The following is a 19,057-nucleotide window of genomic DNA, read 5'->3' as shown; positions in this document are numbered from 1 at the left end:
ATTAGCTGACAAAAAGAAATGTATAATTATATTAGGAATGGAAGAGAAACATAACCCAGATAGAACCGCAAGAATCAAGGAGGAAAATGAAAGAGTAAGCAGTTTATTAAAATTAGTCCAGGAAGATGAACCAGAAATTATAAAGGAAATTGAGGAAAAATTCAGACTCGGAAAATATAGTACAGATAAGACCAGACCAATTAAGATTAAATTCAGGTCACAAACAACAGCAGAGAAAATTCTATCCAAGACAGGGAAACTAGCAACAAATGATCAATATAAAAAGGTATGGATAAAAAGAGAAATGAATAAGGAGGAAAGAGAGGCAGAAAAGCAGAAAAGAATTGAAGCTAAGGCAAAAAACGAGGAAAGAACGGAGTCAGAGAAAGAGAGATTCTATTGGAGAGTAGTGAACATGAAAATAAAGCAGTTCGACATACTAAAGAAAAACATAAGGGAAACAGAGAATACAATGGAAGTGGCAGAAAACTAAGAGTGTCTTACACAAATATAGATGGATTGATAACAGGATTGAATGAACTGAATGATTATTTGAAAGAAAAAGAACCGGACATAATGGGAATTGTAGAAACAAAATTAAAAGGCCCACTACCACCCAACAGTGTAGGACATGATACATACAATTATTGGATTAGAAACAGAGAGAAAAAACAAGGGGGTGGAGTTATGTTCCTGACTAAGAAGGATATAAACGTGAAAGGTGTCATATATGGAAAGAATACAGTAGAGATGATTATGATAGAAGTGGAAGACCGAGATAAGAAGAGCAGAAAATTTGTGATCAATTATGTGCCTCCGAAAACAGCCTCATGGGAGGAGAGTGAACATAAAAGTATGTTAGAGGACACAAAGATAGCATTAACTAAAATAATGGAAGACGGAGGAAGAATAGTTATGATGGGCGACTTTAATTGCAAAGAAATCTGCTGGGAAGAAATGACAGTAAAGAGTGGTGATGACTCATGGGGAAATGCTCTACTTGAGATGATTACTGACCATTCAATGACACAATGGATACAAGAGAACACTAGGTATAGAAATGAAGAAGAACCATCGAGGCTAGACTTAATAATTACATCTGAACCTAGAATAGTGGACAAGATTGAATATAAAACACCAATAGGTAAAAGTGACCACATATTGATTGAACTGGAACTTAATGAAGAAAAATATATGAAAAGAAATGAACAATATAGAAAAGGAAGAATGATGTATGAAAAAACAAACTTTGATAAAATAAGAGAATTCTTCCAACAAGAAAACTGGGAAGAAATATACAAAGAAGAAACAACAGTGGAAGAGAAATGGAATATTTTGACAAAAATTTACAAAAAAGGAGTGGAAAAGTATGTCCCAAGACAAAAACAAGAAAAAGAATATGTAAAATGCTGGTACAACAAAAGTTGTAGGGACAAAAAGGACAAAAGAGACAAATCATGTAACAGATTGAAAAAAGACAGAAGACCTGAAAAATGGAAAATATATACTGGTTATAGAAATGAATATGTACAAAAGTGCAGAGAGGAAAAAAGAAAATATGAAAAAGATGTTATAGAAAAGTGTAAAGATCAACCAAAACTATTCTACAGATTTGTAAACAATAAACTGAAAAACAAACAAGACTTAGAGAAATTAAGACAAGGAGGAGTTGAATACACTGAGGAAATGGAAATGGCAGAAATTATGAACAAACATTTTAAATCAGTGTTTACAAGGGAAAATATACAACCTGAAGAGATTGAGTGGAAGGAAAAAGTCCCCCCTATGGAAGAAATAGAAGTAACAAAGAATGAAATATTGACACACTTGGGTAATTTTGATGTCAGAAAATCGCATGGGCCAGATGAAATAGCAAACTGGATTCTGAAAGAATGCAGGAATGAACTGGCAGACAAAATACATAGCATAATAAGCAGTTCCTTAAAAGAAGGAAAAGTTCCAGAAGATTGGAAAAAAGCAAATATAGTACCTATATATAAAGGAGGAAATAAAGAAGAACCTACCAACTATAGACCAGTCTCTCTAACAAGTACAATAGCAAAAATATGTGAAAGAATTATCAAAAGTAGATGGGTAAAATACTTGGAAAAAAACAACGTACTAAATCCAAGGCAATTTGGATTCAGACAAGGACGATCATGCGTCACCAATTTAATATGTTTCTATTCAAGACTAATAGATATAATACAAGAAAGAGATGGATGGGCTGATTGTGCATTTCTAGACCTAAAAAAAGCTTTTGACAAAGTACCACATAAGAAGTTGCTTAAGAAATTAGAATATGAAGGAGGAATACAAGGTAAATTGCTAAATTGGATGGAAGACTTTTTGCAAGAAAGAAAAATGAGAGTAGTGATAAGAGATCAGCACTCAAAATGGAATGAAGTAATAAGCGGTGTCCCGCAGGGAACAGTTCTGGCCCCAATAATGTTTGCTATATATATTAATGATATGGATGAAGGAATTGAAAGCTATATGAGCTTCTTTGCAGATGATGCAAAATTACTGAAAAGAGTGAAAACTGAAGAAGATTGTGAATCACTACAGAGAGATCTAAATAAAGTACAAGAATGGAGTAGGAAGTGGGAGATGGAGTTCAATACAAAAAAGTGTAGTATAATGGAATTTGGAAAAAGCAAAAACAGAATAACAGGATCATATAATTTGGGAGAAGAAGGAATAAAAAAAGTAGAAAATGAGAAGGACCTGGGAGTCATTGTTATGAATAATATGTCACCTGAGAAACATATAAATAAGATTTTTGGAGAAACTTATAATTTAATAAGAACAATCAAAGTGGCATTTACATACCTGGATGAAGAAATGGTGAGGAAAATCCTAATCACCCTGATAAGACCAAGATTGGAATATGCAGCAACGATATGGTCACCAAGTACAAAAAAAATGTATAAAAAAACTTGAAAGAATACAAAGAGCAATTACAAAACTGGCACCAACACTCTCAAAACTATCATATGAAGAGAGACTACAAAAACTTAAACTACAGACACTAGAGCAAAGAAGAGAGAGAGGAGATTTGATAGCTATTTACAGAATCATGAAAGGCATAGAAATTACTGATAGAGAGAATCTGATAAAATGGGATGACAGAAATACAAGAGGACACGGAAAGAAAATAAAAAAAGACAACTATAGAAGAGATTTTAAAAAGAACAGCTTTCCTCACAGAGCAATAGACAGTTGGAACAAGTTAGATGAGAAAGTGGTGTGTGCAAAAACAATACATGAATTTAAAAATAGTTTAGATAAAATGAGATATGAAGACGGGACCCCACGAGCATAGCTCCCCTTCCCGTAAAATACAACTAGGTAAATACACACACACACATATATATATATATATATATATATATATATATATATATATATATATATATATATACATATATATGTATGTATGTATATATGGTCATGGACACCTTGTTATCTGGGAAACATTGAGACAGTTTCCGTGATGCCTTTCTTCAAAACCCGTCAACATCCTCACATTTGAATGAGGAACCTCAGTTTCCAAAGGTCTCTTAACGAATGATCCAGTTCACGAAGAAATACTCGACGCAACAAAAACGTCTCGGTTCACGAAGCATGTCCCTGAATAGGAACAGCTTGAATAAAGTCTGCATTTGTCATTCACGATGGATCCGAACATATTATGAACACTAGAGAAGACCCAAGATCTATCAATTTCAACTACATTCCCTCCCGTTTTCGTGTATAAAGAGATTGTATCCAACGACTTTTTCCTATTGCTATAAGCTGGTGCCATACAATCAGACGAAATTGTTGTTGGATAGATGGGTCGTCAATCCTACAATACGGAATATATATATATACTATCGTGGGACACACAACCAGTTGGAAAATATGGAGAGGAGGTTTGTCTAATTGATAAAAACTGGTGTTAATGGAGAATCTTCTTAATTCGCTAGCGACTAAAATCATGAATTCGCAGCGTCTGTTTGACTGCGGTAAAGTTAAATCCAGTTTACACGGCGCTGCTTTTGACGTTGGCGTCTTTATTCACTACTGAAACGCTAAACAGGAGCGGTAAAACTGAGCATGTTTAACTTTATGGAAGCGTCAAATCTCACCTCACCTCACCGAGGCGCCGTATCCACTTGGACGTTGGCCACCATGGAGCATTCCTGTCTGCATATGGCTCTTCTTAGCAAGATGACATTTATTTCTTCTCCTACACATGTTCTTAGCCCGTCTACATATTTTCTGTGTTGTCTTCCTCTTGTCCTCTTTCCATCTATTTTTCCCGTTAGGCACGTGTTTTCTAACTGTTGTTTTCTCATGACATTTTCTACAAAGTGTAACTCTCCTGAGAGTTACTATTATTTCTCTGTGTTCCTATTTGCTGCAGTATTTCTTCACTTATTTTAAATTCTGTCCATGAAAATTTCAGCATCCTTCTCCAAATCCACATTTCTACTGCTTTTTATCCTGTCCTGTTTTTATTTACTAATTGTCCAAGTTTCACATACATATAATAATACTGACCAAGTGTAACATTTTACAGATCTTTTTCTTTTTCTCATGTTAATTTTACTGTTGGTTACTGTTTAATTTTGTTGAAATGATTTTTCGTTATGGTTATCCTCTTTATCTCTTCGTGGCTTTTCCCATCCCAAGTTAATATGCTTCCCAGGTAACTGAATTGGTCCACCTGTGTCAATATTCTTCCTTCTACTCGAATTTACCCTTGGACATTCTTGTTTTCTCGTCATTTCCATCACTTCCGTTTTCTTTTCATTCACTGTTAGACCTCTGCTTATAATTCCTTTCACTAGTACTGTAACTAATTCCTGATGCTGAGCTTCCGATTCTACGAGTAACACAGTATCGTCTACGTATCTAATATTATTGAGATTTCTTCCTCCTACTGTTACTCCTTTTAGATGGTAAATATCTTTCACGATTATCTCACTGTATAAATTAAACAGGTCTGGCGACATTACACATCCTTGTCTCACGCCTCTTTCAATCTTTTGCCGATCAGACAGTTCTCCTATTTTCATTACTGCTTCTTGCTTCCAACAGAGATTTGCGATTAGCCTCAAATCGTTCCCATCCACCCCTATTTTCTTCATCATGAATGTTAATTCATTGTGTCTTATATTAATTCATTGTGTCTTATATAGTCAAATGACTTTTCGTAGCCCACGAAACAGATATACAAAACTTTTTGCACCCCTAACATAATTATAATATTTTCAGCTAGTATTCTTACAACAAAAATTGCATTCTACTTTATCGCTTGCGTCTAGCGTTTCATTAGTGAATAAAGAAGCTAGCGTCTAGTGTCAAAAGCAGCCCCATGTATCCCGGCCTCAATGTTACGAGAAACAATGTTAAATTATGTGAAGTTGAGCCTGTCCAATATTTACAAATACGGCATAACATAACCGTGGATCGACAAACACGTACAATTATTATAATAAATAATTCGTTGTTGTTGTTGTTCTTATATTATTCTTATTATTATTATATCATTATTTTTGCTATCATCATCACTATTATTATCATCACCATCATAGAATGTGAGAAAAGTCATCTGTCAAATCATAACGGTAATTAGGTTAAATGCACATTAGGCAATAAAAAAAAAGTTTTAAGAGAAAAGAAAAACGGGAACTGAACGAAAGTATACCATATACTGTATATCTTCCACCAAGCTACTGTTTCCTTTCTTTCCTAGTGTGAAAATGACGTAATCTTCCACCGCTTTTTTTTTTTTTTTGTCACTCATTTCTACGTTCTTGTTCCCCGCTTATTTGCACCAGTACTTCCCATATCTTCCTCCTCTACGTCAGTTTCTAGGTCCGATACACCAAGTCACATTTAAGCCCGTAGCCAGAATGATTTGGGGGGGCTTCTGCACATTGGGGGGGGGGGCTGAACGTAGTAAAAATAACTGATTTGTATAGCACTTACGGAAACACTAACACAGAAGTATTGTGGCACATCACACACTATGATCATCAGTAATGGCCAATAGTCCATTGGATATTATGTACGGATCATGGAGTTGCCTAGTGTAGGCTTTATGGTCTCTTGCAGTCTCCTTCATTCTTATGTTCTGATGTTCTTATGTAATTCAAGCACGTGCTGGTGGCGCCAAGTTTTAAGATGATAAATTAAGGACGTATGCAGCAAAGAATATTCTCGAAACCCATTAGTTTGCACCGAACTGCAAACCTGCAGTATTATTCTGACGATCAATGTATACGAAAAAATACTTAAAAATACAAAAATTTTAGCTTCATAGTTTGGGAGGGGGCTTAGTCTCCGTAGCTACTGTGGGGAAGCCTTCAGTGGAATAATGTGACTCACATTATTCCACTGAAGCAATATAGTTGTCATTAATCTTCCAGTTCATAAGTAAAATATACCATCCTTGTAATATCTATCACTTATTATCATTACTTCACAGGAGGGTGTCACAATGTAACTAAACTTTTGTCAATATCATGCTGTGAATGCAAATTCAGTTGTGAGTTTTGAAAAGAGATTGGATAGTGTATGGAAACATCAAGATCAAATATTCGATTACACAGCTCAAATAAATAACAAACACCTAGACCACAGTGACCACTAGACCCCAGATGACCTAAGTTTTAGTCATTTAGAGCCGGAGTCACAGGCTTAATAGCCTCTTCCGGGACCCTTCTATGTCTATAAGTTGACCATTTCCGTCAACTCTTGGTCGCACGCATGTGGCCTATACTGCAGCCCTCTATAAAGGCTTGGTGAAATCAGAATACGAACAAAAATTGTGCGTGTCATGTAGGTGAAGACTCCTGTTACTGGTAAGTAAACGAAATAGGCACGTGAGGTTTCTGAAAACAAAAATTTGGTTTACGGAAATTAAATGGCACCCATACGGATCGAGTGTTTATGTTCCTGCTACAAGGAAACTAAATAACGAGTTACTGTAGAACGAAGATATTCTAATCTAATTTGGACTCAAAATAAATATTTTTGGAATAGTTTATTATAATTAACCCTCAGACAACCAATTCAACAAAGTACCTCATGTACCTATCGACATCAAGTTTCAGACGACTTAAACATCTACTGAATTGATGTTAATTATTTCGTGTGATCGATGGTTTGGATAAAGCACCATATGGTCTTCGATACCAGACGCGGAGACAAAATTTCATCGATCACCCTGTCATATATTTGACCAACCCCTTGGCGTTTTTAAAAGGTTAGGATAGGTGACGTTCGGAAGGCTATCGAGAATCGATGATTTGTAGAAGAAATGAGTAATTGGAATCGCACAAGAACCTATAAAAATATAGATATTGTATTTGAGGAAATGTAAAAAAAAACTGCATAAAACATTAATCTCATATAAAGTGAGAGTGACATATCACAAGGATGTTCCATGCATACGACTCGTTATTGGAAACGACTATAGCCCAAATATTTATTTCTGGTTGTTTGTACCAACCATTCGAAGAGAATGGCAAACGCACAAAATATTCTAGACGTCCTAGTTTCGGTGGGAGTTAGGGGTCCAGAAGATAGCGAGTACAATTTAGTGCTACAACACAGGCTTACGGGTAATTAAACAAACGTTTGAAGTTTGGTAAACACGGTCTAAATCTAATTAGTTCTGAATGTAAATATACTACCCTCACGAAGTAAATTATTTTAGTAAATACACCCGTTCTACACCCTTCCAACTCCCAGAATATGCAACCCCAACAGTTGAGCTGTGGTGGGAGGCACAAGGAAATTTCCAATAATGCATGTCACCGACTTCATAACATCATACTAGAATATTGTGTATTCTTTGAAAAAATATTAATTAGCAACCTACAGCCAATCTTTTAACATGAAAAAGACACACTGACCTGACGGGTAAAATGTATGGACATTGACGTCCGCAATGTGAAACTAGATTTTATGTGGGAACAACAGGTGAATGTGGTATGTTTACAGTGATTCACCCGCCACTCTTGCGAGAAATCCTGCATATAAAGGTAAAGAACAGAAGTACCTACCGTCATACAATAACCAAACACTGGCTGCAGTACAATGTTGCAATGAGAATATATTATTTTCACTTTCGAGTCTTCCGAGTAATTGTATATTATTTTCACTTTCGAGTCTTCCGAGTAATTGACAATTTGTAACAATATTGTTCTCATGGTGAAGTTTGGTTTGATTTTATCTATTTTAAGTTGTAAATGAGCCATTTTTGAGTTATTTTCTTCAGCCTTTTTACCATCTTGTAGGACGCATATATCAGGACATATGCAAGACATTTATGGATATATGCGAATGCAATAAACAAAACAAAAATTGAAAGCTCAAAGTTTCTGTCTGCGTACATATATTAGAAAATATTACCTCAAATATAATTGCGTCGCGAAAATGTTAATACGCGATGAGGGGAAAAATCGTTCGCGAACAAGTACGCAATCGAAAATAAAATCTAGATCATGAAACCAACCTAACCTAACCAAAATGAAAATCTTACTAGAAATCGGCACCAATACAAGCTAACCTGCAGTAATATTGGTTTTCTCAAGTGATTTAATTTTTTTTTTTTTTTAGGATTTCCTAGATCCATATATATTATACCGTCTCAAACGTACACCAAAAGTATATGAATAGCGAGGAAGATATTTACAATCCCTAAAAAGTTCACTGCCGAAAAATAGCGCAAAAATCGGGGAAAATCAGCAAAACTTCATAGTACTCAATATAGATACGAATTATATAGAAAAATGCGCATTTGCACAGAGAAAATCACGCAACTCGAATCGATAGCTCAACTACTGACAAACCTGCGTTCATGCAAATGTGAAAATTATTAGTTTTAGAACCTTAACCAATAATTTTATCAAAATTATGTCTGTGTGTATACATACGCAGACATACAAAGTTGAAAAACCTAGCCAATAATCGTATTACGAAATTATACACTCATTGGCGAATCGCTCCAATACGCGTACAATAGTGGAGTACCGCAAGTTTTTGTTCTGGCTCCAGTGATATTAATACTGTGTCATTGATATGGTAGACGGAATAGGCAGTTACGCAAACGTGTATGCAGGCGATTCTAAAATGGTGGAAGGTATTGAATATGTTGTTCTTTTGGTAACTTAGAGCTACTTATTGTCGTGTCCTGAATTAAATTGGGCTTCATTCAACAATATTCAATGTATGAGAATCCACCTGCACATCGTAATACAACGCAGTTGTAACTGACCGAAAAAATACGCCACAAAGTAGGGCTCGGCCATTTCTGGAACGACGGAAATACACTATTCACAGGTTCCTGGGTAAATAAATCGTGCATATTACCGCAGAATATGTGGATACTGATACTATGCTTTTTCACAAGTCTAGTGCAAATCACGACGAAATAAGTGGAAACAATATAGACCGATTGTAGCATACTGGCTACATATCAGATGCGATACTTTTTTTGTGACTCATTTACCGTTGTTTTATTTATACTAAACCCAAAGTTATCATTTCAACCATATGGTGCTAAGAGACATCAAATATGGCTCCTATATTTAATTATTTTAATGTCATGATATACCAAACGGCTTGCCATTTCAAGAAATTTATATATATGGTTGTCGTATTTTGATCATTTCCAAATGCCAAATTTGATGGTATTATTACAATTTGTACAAACATTGTGTCCATAATATCTTGCAGTAAAAAGCTGCATTGCCTAGGATAATTGACCATTCAAGAACGTTCTCTATATCACTTCCTATGAAACCTTTCTTATACTGTATAACCATTCAGAATTTACTTACCTGTAAGCAGTGTTGCTGCACTATAAACACTGGTATTGGATGTTGTTATCAGGAGGTCGGGTATGCAGCATGTATTACATACTCACCACATTTGACAGACTCCCCACCAGCCACTTAGCGGCGGCAGTGTGAAGTAATGACAGCAAGGGCGGTGGCCTGTATTGCAAGACTTTTCTTATTCCACATTTGTTTACAATGTTTTACATGGTTGGTGGACTAGTTCTAGGAGAATAAATTGTCTTTGGGTTTTCTTAAGTACTTCTCAGCATATCTGGGAATCGTATATATGGAAGATGTCTTGAGAATTTTGCCCATGAAAAAGAAAATATAATTATTATGCCTGTGTACATGTTCTATGTTTTGTGTGGATTATAGTTTGATATGGTTAATTGTAATTCTGCTTTCCAGGTTAGTGTTGTCCAGAATATCTCTTGGCGAGTTAAACTCATAAGGTCTATTTTTATAATGTTGGAATGTTAGAGTATTATCAAGTCTAATCACACAGCAGGGTGCTTTGGTAGACTGAAAATTAATGCTTATATAAAGGCTCCAAAAATATTCAGTTGCATGATTAATTTTTTTACCCTGGTTACTATTTAAGTGTAATTCTTTCTGTAATCACAAATTCAGAGTGGTTAAGACAACAGTCATCCTAGGTAATTTTCTTCCTGATCCAGATAATTATCCTAAAATATTACTTTATCTGTAGCCCAGCATCTACAGGGAGATAGTTCAGACAAATAACAAATGAGTGTGGGATGGGTAAAGTGTGAGTGTATGTGTTGGGTGGACCCCTTTATAAGGGGGGAAAGACCTTTTGGTATATCCCTGCATGTTATGGTTAGCATCACTTCTATTTTTGAACTATAATTTTTTTTATTGATAAAGCCATATCTAATTTGTGTAAGCATTGAGCCAATATAGGTAATTTTGCAGTGCATGATTATACAGGAATTTGATGGAACATGTATGTGTGTGTGTATATTTATATATATACACAATTTTTGCAGGAAAAGTTTAAGTGTGTTTGAGATGGAATGTCTAATAAGTATGGTAGGGGTGCCAGGTTGGATAGAGTAAGAAATGAAGAGATGAGGAGGAGAGTGGGAGTGGAAAAGGAGATGGCAGATAGGGCTGACTGATGAAAGAGTATTGGGATGGTCTGGACACATGGGAAGAATGAGTGATGAAAGATTAATAAAAGAGGTATGGAAGGCAGAGGTGGAGGGAGTAAACTTGAGTGGATGACAGGATGAGATAGATGGGATGAAGGAGGTGTTGAGAAAGAGGGGAATGTCTGTTGAGCAAGAAAGGGAGAAGGCAGGAGATAGGGATGAGTAGAGAGTGACTGTATAGATGATACTGTTATGCAAGGACGGGAGGCGTGAGGATGTGGGACATGGGGTGCTTATGTATGAACAATATTTTTATGCAGCCCAAAAGGAATTTCTTTCTGTCTTCTCTTTTTCCACATGATGGGATGGAGAAGTTGGGGTTACCAATTAAGTGAAGCAGTCTTGCTGTGGATATACTGTGTCTTGCTACATTGCTTCTAAATCAGGGCAGTGGGCAGGATATAGAGATGACCCATCATCCATGAGGAGTTAAGATGAAAGGGGGTAAAGGGTGATGGAGGGGAGTAGAATAGGTGGGAGTAGGTACTTGCCTTTGACTTGGCTACCTCCCTTTTAAGGTAGAAAAAGCTCTTGGTGTGTATGTATATATATATATATATATATATACATATATATATACATATATATATAGATTACTCTGCACCATTGAAGATATACTAGACCAGCATTTCCTAACCTGGGGTGCTGAAATAAATTATAGGGGGTGCTGGAAAGAGATGCATACATACACTTTCCTTTATCCTTCTAATAATAAGATATTAGTTACAGGGTGCTAGACTGCAGTGGGTGGTAGGGTTGGAAAAGTTTGAGCAACCTTGCTGTAGCCCCTTCCCAGTTTCCACTTCTGTCATGTGTCCCGACTCCACTATTTCCTTTGTTCTCTACCAAATACAAAATATAGAGTTCACTTACTGCAGGACCACCACAAACAAGTATCCATCATTCATATCTGGGCAAGATGGCTATGGCTGCAGAGAGAGTGGGTTAAGATTAAATGTCTGCTTGAGTTCTTACCAGGGATTGTTGTATCAATGCTAATTTGTGACATTCTCTTGATTTGTTTTATTTCATTCTATTTATCTAAATTTATTTATATATTCATTATTATTTCTATTTATTTTTCTTTTTTTCTTCTTTATTTATTTATTTATTTTTTCTTTTCTTCTCTTCTCACAGGTCTAAGCACTTGTCATTTATGACTGTAATTTTGATTTTTCAGGTTTAGGCTATGTAATGGACTAACAGGCCACCAGATAGAACTGGTTGCATGCAATCTGAAGATACTGATGTGCTCATTGTTGAAATAATAGACTACGAGGATACCTCAGCCTACATACACTGAGATAGCAAGGACACAGATGAATGGAGAGCATTCTATGAAATCCAAGTGACGTGTGTGCAGTCAGAACAATTGGTCAAAAGCAGTAAAGTTTCTCAATAGTATATACTATAGTAGAATATCACTTCATCAAAAAAAGAAAATGGAAATACCAGAGTTAGGCAAAAACTGCAATGTTCAGCATTGTTCCCAGTTAGATTTCTTACCAATAGTGTGTGCAGTTTGTCAAGGCACCTTCTGTAAAGAGCATTTCCAATGTGAGGCACATTCTTGCCCTGGAATCCAAAGTACAAGTATTGATAAGGTAAGAAGCAGGTGTATCTTTAGTTTGCTATTTCTGTATCATAATCCAGTTTATGGAAAAACTGTAGATTTATATACATTTCATTCTTGTATTACCTATATAAATTTGCTGAAAACGAAAATTCTCTTATCTTATTTCTAACATAGCTACATAACATTCTATCATGTTAAAGACCAGAGGAATATTGTGCCTCTTTCTTTAAGTTTTCTTTCTGGTGTTTCCCTTAAAACCTCAGGTGCTGGTCACTTAAAGTTACCTAGACATTCATAATATCCTACAGTAACTTCCCTTGTGGCAATTTGCCTGTACAAGTGCAGTGAACTTCATGGCTCCTGCATGGTGTATTTACCTAGTTGTATTTTACAGGAAGGGGAGCTATGCTCGTGGTGTCCCGCCTTTGTATCTTCCAGTGTCTAGTTTGCTCTTAAATTCATGAATGGTTTTTGCACACACTATTTTTTCATCTAGTTTGTTACAAGTGTCCACCACTCTATGTGGGAAACTGTTTTCTTCAGATCTCTTCTATAACTATGTTTTTTTATTTTCTTTCTGTCCTCTTGTGATTCTCTTGTCCCAGTTTAACAAGTCCTCTCTATTGAGTATTTCTGTGCCCTTTGTGATTCTGTAGATGGTCAGTAAGTTGCCTCTCTCTTTTCTTTGCTCCAGAGTTGGTGATTATAAACAAATGTACTTCACTCTACCAATGGATTAAACTCCAACTTCTCAGTATGAATTTGTCTTTGCAGAGCCCAGGAAAGACTCATTATAGGCACATATGTGAAATGCCAGACTGCAAAGATGGAGAGCTGGTGCCTGTGGTGTGTTCTGGATGTCAGAAAAATTTTTGTTGTGCTCATAGACATCAGGTGGGTACATTATGTAACTTCTGTTATATTGGATAAAGTTTGTTTATTTTATATTTTCCAGTGTGTAAAGACAAGTCTTGGTTTCTTATTCACAAATGTATCATCCAACAGAGTGATCATCTCTGTCCGGCACTCAGTGCTCCAGACAACTCAAGCTTGAAGGAAGCATCAGCTAAAGTTCAAAATATATCTGAAGTTCTGAAGGCCAGAGGCACATCTTCAAAGAGTTATGGTCACAAGTCAGACAAGACAACAGCAAAGGTAATGTTATGACTAATTTTGCTGATCAGGTTCCTTTTTTAAGGTCTAAGTATACCTATTTCATGTATCTATCTTTTTTATGTGATTGAAATTTATCATTAAAACTTGGTAGGTTGTTATGAATGATATATAATACTAATTGTAATTGTTGCCTTGAGTTTCCCTCACTTGGAACCTACAGCCCTACAGTGATAAGCAATGGTCCTTAGGCTCTCCCATAGATCTCTTTGGGAAGAAATTTTGTACTGTTGTCTGTGTTGTATAAGTGCAGAACTATTTCTGTATCATTGGTGTATAATATTATAAGGAAGGGAGCAATCGCTAGTTGTCTGCTCTTCATATATGAAAAAATGAAGGAAATACAGTTTAAATTAATGTAAAGATCTTATGCCCCTTAGGATTGCACCTGTAGATTGAGGTGTAAATGTTGATGGGCTTTGAAATTGGATGCTATCTATCTATACACCAAGGGGTTTTTCCTCTTTATAAAGGAGATAGCCTAGGCAAAATGCAAGTACCTACCCCCATACATTTCACTCCCACCCATTCCACTCCCATTCACCACCTTCCCTCCCTCTCATCTTAGCTCCTCATGGATGATGGGTCATCCCTGTATCCTGCCTACTCCCCTGAGTCAGAAGCAATGCAGCAAGACACAGTACATCCATAGCAAGGCCATCTCATTTAATAGGTGACCCCCTATCTCCGTCCCCTCATGCAGAAAAAGAGAAGACAAGGAGAAATCCCTTCAGGCTGTGTCAAAAATCATTCATACAATGTGTAATCACCTTTAAGTACAATTGAAAGACAGGTTCACATAAGAGATATATAAAACTGGTCTTTACTCAATAAGATATGTATTATCAGTATTCAAAGATTGGCTCAGATCACAAAACCTCCATTCAAGATTTTTCATAATTGCTCTTGTTCTTTTCTTTTGTAACCAGGTTCAGCTGATGAAACTAAAATTGAAAGCCATTGGTGACAAAGGACTTCCAGTGGAAGAGCGGATATATTTCCTCATCTTGCTTCCTAAAGGCCACAAAACAAAATCCCAAGCAGTGTTTGTTTCAAATCAGTGGTCCCTTGGTCGATGTGTTGATTGCATTGCAGAACTGTGCAAGGTATTGTTACTAACAATAGATCTCTTAAGGTTGTTTAATACTTACAACATATCAATACAAATTAGGCGACACACAGGACTGGAAAAGAGCTAACATGGTATGTGCACACGTCCGTACATGCATACACTTACAATTTGCTGCCATCATCTCTCCTTGTACAGCTCATAACCTTATTTTTACCCACATTTATCTTCAACTTCCTTCTTTCACACATCTTCCCAAACTCTGCCACTAATTTCCTTAATCCCTCCTCTGATCCTGCTACAAGCACAGTATCATCAGCAAACAACAACTGGCTTATCTCCCATTTTTCTCCATTTTCTTCAACCGTCTCCAATCCCCAGCCCATTACCCTTGCATTTACCTCTCACACTACCCCATCCATGTACACATTGACCAGCCATGGTGACATAACACATCCCTGACAAAGTCCCACCTTTACCTCGAACCACTCACTCTTTCCATTTCTAATCCTGACACATGCTCTACTACTCTCGTAAAAACTCTTGACAGCTCCTAGGAGCTTTCCTCCTATCCCGTATATCCGCAAAACCTCCCACAGTGCCTTCCTGTCTACCCTGCCATAAGTCTTTTCCAAATCTGTAAAGGCCCAAAAAATATCATTACCTTTTCTAAAGCTTTCACACATATTTACCTTACCACAAAAATCTGATCCATGCAACCCCTACCTTTCCTAAACCCACACTGTACTTCACTAATTACTCCTTCTGTTCCTCTCATAATCCTCTAATCCTAATCCTAATACAGATTAGATAGAATAAGTAAATGCACTCATTTTCACTTGTGCAACATTACCTTATGCTTCATTCATTCCATTCAAGAATGACAATAGTGTTTTCTAAATTGACTTCCAGTTTGAGGAACACTGTTATTGCATTGAACTTTATCATGATTGTTTTTCATAAATTCATAGTTGATTGATACAAGATTTTTGTTTTGTTAGAAACATATTTTATTATTGTGCACATTTTGATTTTTCAGGTCCCAAATAAAAACCATATAACTGGAGCAGAGAAATTAAGTCTGTTTTCAGTTAGTGATGGAATAAAATTTGGTCAGATGTCTACATCATTGAAAGATCTTCTTGTAGCTGAGAAGGTGTTTAATGGACAGTCAGTTATTCTAGAATATAAAAATGATTCTTGCCAATTTCTAGAAGATCATGCCTCATATAAATCATGATAAGTGCAGTAGTTTAGTGTAATTCAGATTCTTAAGAAATAATGTGAATTAATGATAGTTATTGTTAGATTAATTGTTTGATATTCCGATTGAGAGAGTAGTAAAAGTTAAGGAAAATAACTTATGGATGGAACAAGCATAAGATTTCATTTGTACTGGTTTTTATTTGTATTTAAAAAAAAAGTTTTTAGCTTTCCAATGAAATTGTAAAAAATGTGTAAGAATGTATGCTAAACAGCCTAGTATATACAGATGACACTGTTCTGTTAGCAAAGACAGAGGTTGGTGAGTGAATTTGGTCAAGTTTGTTGAAAAAATCAAAAGATAATGTATCAAAGAATAAGGATTGGTTGTTAGTATCCAGAAGTGGAGAGCACAAAGGTGGAATTTAGTTCCATAGATGAAATTGGAGCAGATAGAAAATTATCGATATCTGAGAACTGGCAGACATGAAAATGGAAGATTGAAAGAAGAAATTAATCCATATTTTGCCTCTGTTGTCTCTTGTAGGAAACCTGCTGCCCCCATGAAACTAGCCCAGAAACTCTTTGAAGAGATTTTGTGGAACTGTCTGGAATGAGTGTAGGACACCATAATATGAAGTGCTGTCATCTGTATGGTTTTATTCAGGCCATTTAATGTGTATTGCCAGGCTAATCATATTGGTACTGTTTCAGTGCAAGGTGGCAACCCATATGCAAGTGGTTCAGTGATTTCTCTCTCTCTCTCTCTCTCTCTCTCTCTCTCTCTCTCCTGTGTGGAAGTGTAGTGGGGCACTGGGGCTCAACTGTAAATGTTGAAGTAGAATGCTGCTGGAGTTATTTTCTTGTGTATGGTGGACAGTGTGTGATGTGATGTGAGTGGTGGATGGGTTTGAAAGATCTTGCATTGAATTATGTGCCTGTCATTCCTATGTACTTCTCTATGAGGAGAATTTTGGTTTTTTATTGTAATTATGCTGTTGATACTGTTGTAGTGTGCAACCAATTAATGTATGTTCTTGTTTGTTTTTTTAATTATTTTTAACTATGTTGTGGAAGCTCAGTTGAGTGTGGTTCTTTAGTTATTTATAAACAGTGATGAGTGTTTCTTTATGTTAGACAGATGCCGTGCCTACAACTATGTTAATTTTCTATTCAGCCTTCACTAAAAGGTATTTTGTATGATGGGGTGAACATCATTTATGTGAAATGTGAGGCCAAGTATTTTAGAGATTTTTGTTCAGCATGAAAGGTTGACCATTTCATTGGACCACTGGGGAGTGCATCCTTGATTTATGGTAGTCAGGGGTAAGTAGTGTTTCTGAAGACTTCTGATGACATCCAATTTTATGATAACATTCATGTGATCCATGTTACCCAGCATGATGGTGCTGTACAGCTGGGGTCATTGCTATCTCTCTCATGTATTCAGATATCACATATCTATTGCTTTATGGGTACACCCTTTGAAAACTGTTACTTTTGGAGAGCCTCTGAGCGAGCCTCACCCACCATCCCTCTTTAATAAACCTATCAAAGAACACCAGTGCTTTATGCCCTTAACAAAGTGGATACAAAATGGTGGAGAGCATACCCTCAAAGAGAATTGAGGAATATAACAAGAACAATAAGGCTACCATTCCTTAATCAGTTTATAATTGCTAAGGTTACCATTTCTTCTGTCAACTTGTGAAGATCACCACTCTGAATACATTCCTCTATGTCTATTCAGCAGAGATACTATAGAATTAGAATCACCTCCTCACACCTCTTGAAGGACAGAGAAACAGATTGACACCAATAAAGACATCAGAAGTACAATTGCCCATGCAAGTAAACTTCTCTGTTAGGAGTTCAGCCAAGTGAGTAGAAACTAATGTGGTGCAGAAATACAGTGATGGGTTGATCAGGTGGTTAGATGTTGCACACCTTCCTTCAGGCACCTCAAGAAGTGTGAGAACATGGATCACAGTATGTCTTTCCTCAGCACGGTTCTCCCCAATGGCAGAGCCATAGCTGATGTGGAGACAGCTAAAAAGATGTTACAGGATCTCGCTTGGACAGCAATGAAGTGTCTCTCACCTTGTTCCAGTATTTAACCACTCCCCCTCTCCATGGCATTGATAACTCTCCAACGACCAGACAGCATTATGAAATTGACCCTCAGTGGCATCAGACTCTGGTTCTAAGGGAGAAGTGGATGGCTCGACAACACCAAGTGCAGTGGCAGTGGAGGGTGAGGTGGAGGATTGGCGTCACTGGCGATGATGTCAACTACAACCAGAAGCCCACATCTAGGATGAGGACCAGCTAACAAAAATCTAGTGTAAAGCAGGTGTGGTGTTGGAGCTCCACATATGCTGATACAGCACCCCAAAGGCATCTGAATCCTTAGAACAGGGATGGGCAACCTTTGACATGCATACAAAGCCTGGCACACTAACGACTTTTTTCTGGCATGCAAAACCCAGAGCCCACCTTAGAAAAAATAAGTAATAAATCTTCAACTTCTTTCGTATGGCCATTGTTAACCATAAGGCTGCAGTGGTTGGTGGACTGGAGCCCTAGGAGGTGAAGGGAGGGAGTCTATACTCGAATGTAGTCTTATAATTTTACTCTGTTGACATGTGAGGAAATTTTGTATCAAAGATTTGGCTGATTTTGACACATGCACTTAGAAAGGTTGCCCACGCATGCCTTAGACTCTTCAGGCTGACATGCATCATGCCTGGAGGAGTCCACACCAACACCACAGAAGCATTGCCCACAAAAACACAAATTCTACCTTAGGTGGCTGATTAATCACATATATTAATCTACATGTTTAATTTCTTTTTTGAATTTTGTTTTCTGTTGTTAGATTATTTGAACAATCTTTTCCTGCTGCCTATGGGGAGGCAAAATTGTGGGAGTTGTTGTGTTTGGTATTGTCTGGCAATCCATCAGCATTGCAAGAGCTAACCAGTTACTGCTTGCACGAGCCTGAGTATGCTTCAGTGTA

At 36.7% G+C, this 19,057-nt stretch overlaps 2 protein-coding genes across 11 annotated transcripts in view; one reads left to right on the top strand and one right to left on the bottom strand.

The window, feature by feature from the left end:
- Positions 1-9,979, bottom strand: part of LOC143038959 (acyl-coenzyme A thioesterase 13-like) — a 27,991-nt gene extending 18,012 nt beyond the window's left edge. The window contains exon 1 of one of the 4 annotated variants that reach the window (XM_076208782.1): positions 9,843-9,979. The gene's annotated coding sequence lies outside the window, so the exon portion shown is untranslated. Of the gene's footprint in view, positions 1-7,913; positions 8,035-8,063; positions 8,216-9,372; positions 9,398-9,842 lie in introns of those variants that run through there. The other 3 variants (XM_076208812.1, XM_076208802.1, XM_076208793.1) reach the window with 3 other exon arrangements.
- LOC143038931 (AN1-type zinc finger protein 1-like) lies at positions 6,732-19,057 on the top strand. Of its 7 annotated transcripts, none has more exons than XM_076208768.1 (6): positions 6,732-6,857; positions 12,198-12,621; positions 13,368-13,487; positions 13,599-13,748; positions 14,696-14,872; positions 15,875-19,057. In XM_076208768.1, exons 2-6 carry the CDS (start codon positions 12,460-12,462, stop codon positions 16,073-16,075), a joined length of 810 nt encoding a protein of 269 aa, XP_076064883.1. In that variant the 5' UTR covers positions 6,732-6,857; positions 12,198-12,459; the 3' UTR covers positions 16,076-19,057. The 7 variants fall into 7 exon arrangements, with proteins under 7 accessions (XP_076064883.1, XP_076064828.1, XP_076064838.1 ...); XM_076208713.1 differs by lacking the exon at positions 6,732-6,857 and adding an exon at positions 7,494-7,619; XM_076208723.1 differs by lacking the exon at positions 6,732-6,857 and adding an exon at positions 7,920-8,042.

The sequence above is a fragment of the Oratosquilla oratoria genome, chromosome 2, assembly GCF_046742065.1.
Source record: "Oratosquilla oratoria isolate Oo_2021 chromosome 2, ASM4674206v1, whole genome shotgun sequence".
Lineage (NCBI taxonomy): Eukaryota > Metazoa > Arthropoda > Malacostraca > Stomatopoda > Squillidae > Oratosquilla > Oratosquilla oratoria.
Note: the sequence above shows the minus strand (reverse complement) of the source record. Positions and strands in the feature narration are given on the sequence as shown.